Source organism: Sinocyclocheilus grahami, unplaced genomic scaffold, assembly GCF_001515645.1.
Source record: "Sinocyclocheilus grahami isolate Dianchi unplaced genomic scaffold, SAMN03320097.WGS_v1.1 scaffold959.1, whole genome shotgun sequence".
Lineage (NCBI taxonomy): Eukaryota > Metazoa > Chordata > Actinopteri > Cypriniformes > Cyprinidae > Sinocyclocheilus > Sinocyclocheilus grahami.
Window position 1 is genome coordinate 514,473 of NW_015506138.1, and position 6,612 is coordinate 521,084.

Sequence of the window (6,612 nt, forward strand, 5' to 3'; positions counted from 1 at the left end):
ACACACACACACACACACACACACTCACTCACTCACTCACTCACACACTCACACTCTCTCACACTCACTCACACACACACACTCACACTCTCTCACACAGTGAGAAGTATGTTTACTCCAAAGTCAAGAACACGTGCATGATACTCACTCTCACTTCCACCCACACACACACACACACACTCACTCTCACTTCCACACACTCACTCTCACTTCCACTCACACACACTCACTCACTCACACACTCTCTCACACTCACACACACTCTCACTCACACACACACACACATACAGACACACACACACACATCTTGTCAGCTATCCTTGTAGGGACTCTCCATAGGCGTAATGGTTTTTATACTGTACAGACCGTATATTCTATTGTCCTACACCAACCCTACCCCTAAACCTACCCCTCACAGGGGATTTTTAGATTTTCAAAAAACTTCATTCTGTATGATTTACAAGCTTTTGTACCTGTGGGGACCACAATTTAGGTCCCTACCGTGACATGAGTCTGTGTGTATTCAGGTTTAAGTACCCACCAGGATATATCAACATGTACACACACACACACTCTCACTCACTCACTCACTCACTCTCACACACACACACACACACACACAAACACAAACGGCAGCATAATTTTAAAAGTAACAATCAAAATGTACACAATTAAATTGAAGTTTATAAAATGAACAATTCACTATTAAGCCCATGTTGTCATGACAATCCTGCATGAAAATTTACAAAAAAACAGAATTTTTTTGAAAATGGCTAAAGAATTGAGATCGGGTGGTCATTCCAGCAGCTGGGAACAGTTCAGGAAAAGGTCAGTGAGAGTGATTTTGAGCCTCTTTGGGATGGCACCACGAGGCGATGTTCACTTGCAGAACGCAAGCTTCTGGAGGGCGCATAAGTTTGAACTAGTGAGTTTAGGTATATTAGTGCGGCACCAGTGGTTGTCTTGTAGGCAAGCATCAGTACCTTGAATTTGATGCGAGCAGCTACTGGTAGCCAGTGTAACCTGATGAGGAGAGGTGTGATGTGAGCTTTTTTCGACTCGTTAAAGACCACTCTCACTGCTGCATTCTGGATCAGTTGCAGAGGCTTGATAGTGCATGCGGGAAGGCCCACCAAGAGCATTACAATCAAATGAACAATTCACTCTTAGGCCCATTTTGTTATGACAATCCTACAAAAATAACTCCCCTGAGCACTAATAGATATAGATTATAGATAGATAGACAAGACAGATCGATTAGATAGATTTGAGACATACCTCACAAGCGTAGCCTGTTATCCACTTGGAAGGGCCTCTTGTAAGGTTTCTGCACTGCAATATACATGTACTTTGGTTAATTTCAAATTGGTCAGAAGGGGGTGCAAATGTAATGGTGTGCTGGAGGAGTCCAGTACCTTTCAGAGAAAACTCCAAAGTTCTCCAGAAGAATAAGAGTCCATCATCTCCGTATGATGGGAATGTCACACTGGAAGACACAAACATGGAGAAATCTGCTACAACATCATAAAGGTCAATTACTTTAACTGATAACTACTTACAGATGTAAAATCAAAGGGTGCTCCCAAGACAAGATGTACTGGAAAACAACAACACATAAGAATATTCTCCCTGTAAATGGCACAAAAAAACCTTCCTTGAACTAAATAATCACACCAATAATTGGTTGCAAAAATGTATAGTATAGCCTAAAATAAATAAGTACTCTATTATGCAATAATATATTGTGAGTACATATATTAAACAAACAACTGAAGATATTCATACCTCCACAGACACTGCCTTGTTGACGTGGATTTGAAGAGGACTTATTAATTTGAGCAGTTTGGCTGGCTTAAACATGCTGGTCAAGCAGAACACTGCTGGTGATTGCTGTAACACTTAATGTTAGGTAATGTGTCACCTCTCTGAATCCTTATATGTCTCTACAAGAGATGAAGACACACAATTATCTCAATGATGACAAATGAGATTAAAATAACTCAGCTACAAGGTAATATTATTAACACACAAACAATGCATATAACAGGGAATTAAAGCAAACTATTTATTTTTATGAATAATAAACGTCTTCAAAACTTCAACGCAAGGCCCATTTACAACATGCATCTGAAAATTAATCAAAACATCCACAGAAAAAAGTTATAAAGTATGACAACAAATTCAAGCTTCAATATAAGATAATAAAGCCCTTGTTGCACTGCTGCAGCTCAGGTAATGTGTCACCTCTCTGAATCCTTATATGTCTCTACAAGAGATGAAGACACACAATTATCTCAATGATGACAAATGAGATTAAAATAACTCAGCTACAAGGTAATATTATTAACACACAAACAATGCATATAACAGGGAATTAAAGCAAACTATTTATTTTTATGAATAATAAACGTCTTCAAAACTTCAACGCAAGGCCCATTTACAACATGCATCTGAAAATTAATCAAAACATCCACAGAAAAAAGTTATAAAGTATGACAACAAATTCAAGCTTCAATATAAGATAATAAAGCCAAGCACACATTAAGTACTTAGCAGATAAATTCTTAACGTAATATATACGATAATTATTAAACATATGATAGCAAAAACATTACAGACTACTCACCTTGCTCGCTTCTTGTCAGTAACTCCACCCCTCACTTCAGGTTCTGTGTTATCTCACGAAAACAGAATAGAAGCACAAACGAAGAAGATGTCAGTCTTTATTTTTCTTCTTTTTAAGAAACAAATCAAAGAGACCTTGTCAATAACTCCAGATAACTCTGTGTTATCTCACGAAAACAGAATAAAAGCACAAACGAAGAAGATGTCAGTCTTTATTTTTCTTCTTTTTAAGAAACAAATCAAAGAAAAAATAAACAAATTCTACTGTTCCTAATATTCTGTATGTTGCTCAAAAACAAAATATATTGTGTTCAGCGGAAAAAGTTTTTTTTTTTTTTTACCCAGTCATTTAAAACTAACACATTTTAGAGCTGTAACGACAATACCGTGAAACCGTGATATTTTTGCTTGAGGTTATCATGCCGTCAAAATCTCATACCGGCCCATGCCTAAGTGTGTCAGTAGGAAATATCAGTTTACATTTACATTTAGCAGACGCTTTTATCCAAAGCGACTTCCAAACGAGGACGATAGAAGCAATCAAAACCAACAAAAGAGTCTCAGTTAGCTTAACGCAGTACATGTAAGAAGGTTTTTTTTTAATAATATAATAAATAAAAAGAAAAAAGAATAGAGCAAGCTAGTGTCGGAGACCTTTTTTGCTTTTGTTAATTGCATAATAAATAAAAACAATAGAATAGAATACAAAAAGATTAGAAAAGCTAGTGTTAGTTTTTTTTTTGTAAGAAAACAAGCAGTTAGTAAATGTATAGTCTCAGCCTCAGACGTCACGCCCACGGACCGCTGGCTGAACGTCTGATGCATACGGCACACAAAAGTGGAAACACTTCAGGAGTTTCGAAGTCGTCGTCGGATTGGTTGAATTATACGGGATTTCCGGGAGACGTGTGTGTCACGTTCTTTAACGTTCCGCCTGGAAACAAAGATGCCGTGACGCCAAACCGCCTCACGAAAGAAGAAAGCGTCGTGTTTACAACTGTGACGACGAGCGCTTATCAGAATCAACTAAACACTGGATTTTCATAACTATGTGAAATATTTAAAGTTTGCGGCATAGAATCTTTAAAATACGTCAGAGAGTTTTACACACCAGTCTGTTATTGTGACAACATTTCCACGCCCCAAAACGTGACGCTGAATGAAAAGAACTGTGATTGGTTGTTTGACATGTCGGTCAAACGGTCTCATGGGCGGGCCTTGGCCAATGAAAGCTGCCATGGATTCCAGACCTTCAGCCGTCAGTCTGAAGTTCTGGCTACGCGAGACTAGTAAATGTATAGAGTGCAAGTCTAAAAGGGACAAGTTAAAAAAAAAAAAAAAAAATAGAATTAGAATAGAGAGTTAGAGGGTCAAATAAAGATGGAAGAGATGTTTTTTTATCCGATTCTAGAAGATGTCTAAGGAAGGACTCAGCTGCTGGGATTAAGTTGGGCAGGTCATTCCACCAGGAGGGAACATTTCATTTAAAAGTCTGTGAAAGTGATTTTGTGCCTCTTTGGGATGAACAATAAAGCTTGCAGAACACAAGCTTCTAGAGGCACATAAGTCTGAAGTAATGAATTTAGGTAAAGGGGTGCAGAGCCAGTGGTGGTTTTGTAGGCAAACATTAATGCCTTGAATTTTATGCGAGCAGCTACTGGTAGGAAGTGCAAACTGATAAACAGAGGTGTGACGTGCATTCTTTTTTCCATTAGTTTACATTTCCAAACCATTATTTTGCCATTAAAGGTGGGGTATGTATTTTTTTCAAAAGTCGGTCCGAGTACCAAAACAAACTTGTAGCCAATCAGCAGTAAGGGGCGTGTCTACTCGTGATGTGGAGGAGAGCGCGTTCAGTGCACAGGACGGACATTAGTGAGCCGATCAACAGAAAGATAGAGATGGCGGATAAAAAACGAAAGAGGAACATGTCTGCGGAACAAAAAAAGGCTTAAGGCAATAAGGCAAGAAGTAGGACCCATGTAAATATCGGATCAGCTTTCCAGCGCTGGAGAGAACTCAAGGAGCGGAAGGCCTGCGATCGGACGCCGAGGTTGCTTTGCTTCTTCTCGATAGCTGAGTAACACCGTGTCTGCGGCGCATCAGCTAATGTCTGTCTAGTACACTAGTGACCATTGAAAATCATTTGAAATTTGTGTCAATACGTCATAAATAGAACACAGCAGCAGTTTTCTGTCGGGGATTTGTCATGTCATGCCGCGCCACATCCAGTGTATACCATAGATATGTATATACTGTATATATCTATGGTGTAGACATTATCACTGATTATAATGAGTTCTATAGTATTTTGTCACGCCGCACCACTCCCCTTTTGGGGTAGGGGCGTGTTTGTTTGGTGATTTGAAATATCACATTGGCTACCAGAAATCGCTTACCCCACGTTTAATTGTAATAATCCAGTGAGATTTTTGTCTGACAGCAGCCAGTGCTCCACACAGAGATCTGATCTGATCATCATCAGTCTGTCTGGAATGTAATGAAGAAACAGAACAAACTGAGATGCTCCAAGATGCTTCAAGAAACCTCCTGCAAAGCTTCAGTACTGTTAAAAGTTTTAGGCACTTGTGTAAAAATGCTGTAAAATGAGGATGCTGTCAAAAATATTGTCACAAATAGATTTTCTTTATCAATTAACTTCTATTAACTAAATTAAATCAACATTTGGTGTGAGCATCCTTTGCTTTTAAAGCAGCTTTTGCCCTCGGTGCACTTGAGCAGGGTTTCTCAGTGAGCTTTGCAGGTAGGTTTCTTGAAGATTTCTCGATCTTGAACCAAAAACAACTGATAACAGCTCTCAGTGATATGTGTCGGGTCCCCGCTACGACAGCTGCAACATTCACAATTGTTTACAGAACAAGCGGGAACCCAGTGTGCCTGTAGCTTTCTCTATTTATGTTTTATCACGTGATAGAAAGTCTAAGGCCTTCTCAAGCCGTACGGCTGACTTATCTAATCTGCGGCCTGTTATGCATCAAACTAAGATTGCTGTAAAGACACAAAGTAATGCCATCAAGTTAGCATTTTTAAACATTCGCTCACTAAAAAATAAATCATTTCTAATCAATGACTTAATAACCACAAACAACCTGGATTTTATGTTTCTTAACGAAACATGGCTAGAAGACAGCTGCAGTGCAACGGTCCTCAATGAAACAGCCCCTCCTAACTTCACTTTCATGAGTGTTTGCAGGACTGTTAGGAGAGGTGGAGGTGTAGCTGCTCTATTTAAAGATGTCTATCAATGCAAGCAAGTGTCATTTGGTCAGTACTTGTCTTTTGAATATCTAGGGATTGTGTTGAAAGGTGCTCCACGCATTCTGTTTATCATTATTTACAGGCCTCCAAAATACTCTCCAGCCTTTGTTGAAGAGTTCACAGAAATACTATCAATGATTTCCTCAGAGTTTGACTGTTTTGCTATTGCAGGGGATTTTAATATTCACACAGATAATGCAGAAATCAATACTACAAAATAAATTATGGCTGTTTTAAACACTTTTGACCTAATCCAGCATGTGCATGAACCCACACACAATCGGGGACATACTCTAGATTTACTCATCAGTAGAGGTCTAAACATTTCATCCATTGTTATTAAGGACATAGCACTATCTGATCACTTCTGTATTTTTTTTTATATATTGTTCTCTGCTACCACTGAATCTAGATTCAGATAGATCTAGATCTAGATCTAGTCAGAAAGAGATGCATTAACGAGAACACTAGTGTGCTATTTATGGAGGCTATATCTTTAACACCAAGCATTTCTGCAGACTCTGTTGATCTTCTCCTTGGTTCCTTTAGCTCAAAAGTTAAGAATGCTATTGATGATATTGCTTCTGTGAAGGTCAGCAAGAAGACTGGCAGACAAAAATCACCTTGGAGAAAATTAACAGCAGTACAGAATATGAAAAGATAATGCCGAAAAGCTGAGCGGATGTGGCAGAAGACGAAACTTGAAAT

At 38.7% G+C, this 6,612-nt stretch overlaps 2 protein-coding genes across 2 annotated transcripts in view; both read left to right on the forward strand.

Annotated features, from left to right (window-relative positions):
• Positions 1-6,582, forward strand: part of ccdc171 (coiled-coil domain containing 171) — a 39,314-nt gene extending 32,732 nt beyond the window's left edge. Inside the window, exon 21 of the mRNA XM_016249918.1 lies at positions 6,497-6,582. Coding sequence (XP_016105404.1) covers positions 6,497-6,582 — 86 coding nt within the window. The remainder of the gene's footprint in view (positions 1-6,496) is intronic.
• LOC107564766 (NACHT, LRR and PYD domains-containing protein 12-like) overlaps positions 1-6,612 on the forward strand; it is a 30,735-nt gene that overhangs the window by 1,756 nt on the left and 22,367 nt on the right. The window lies entirely within an intron of this gene.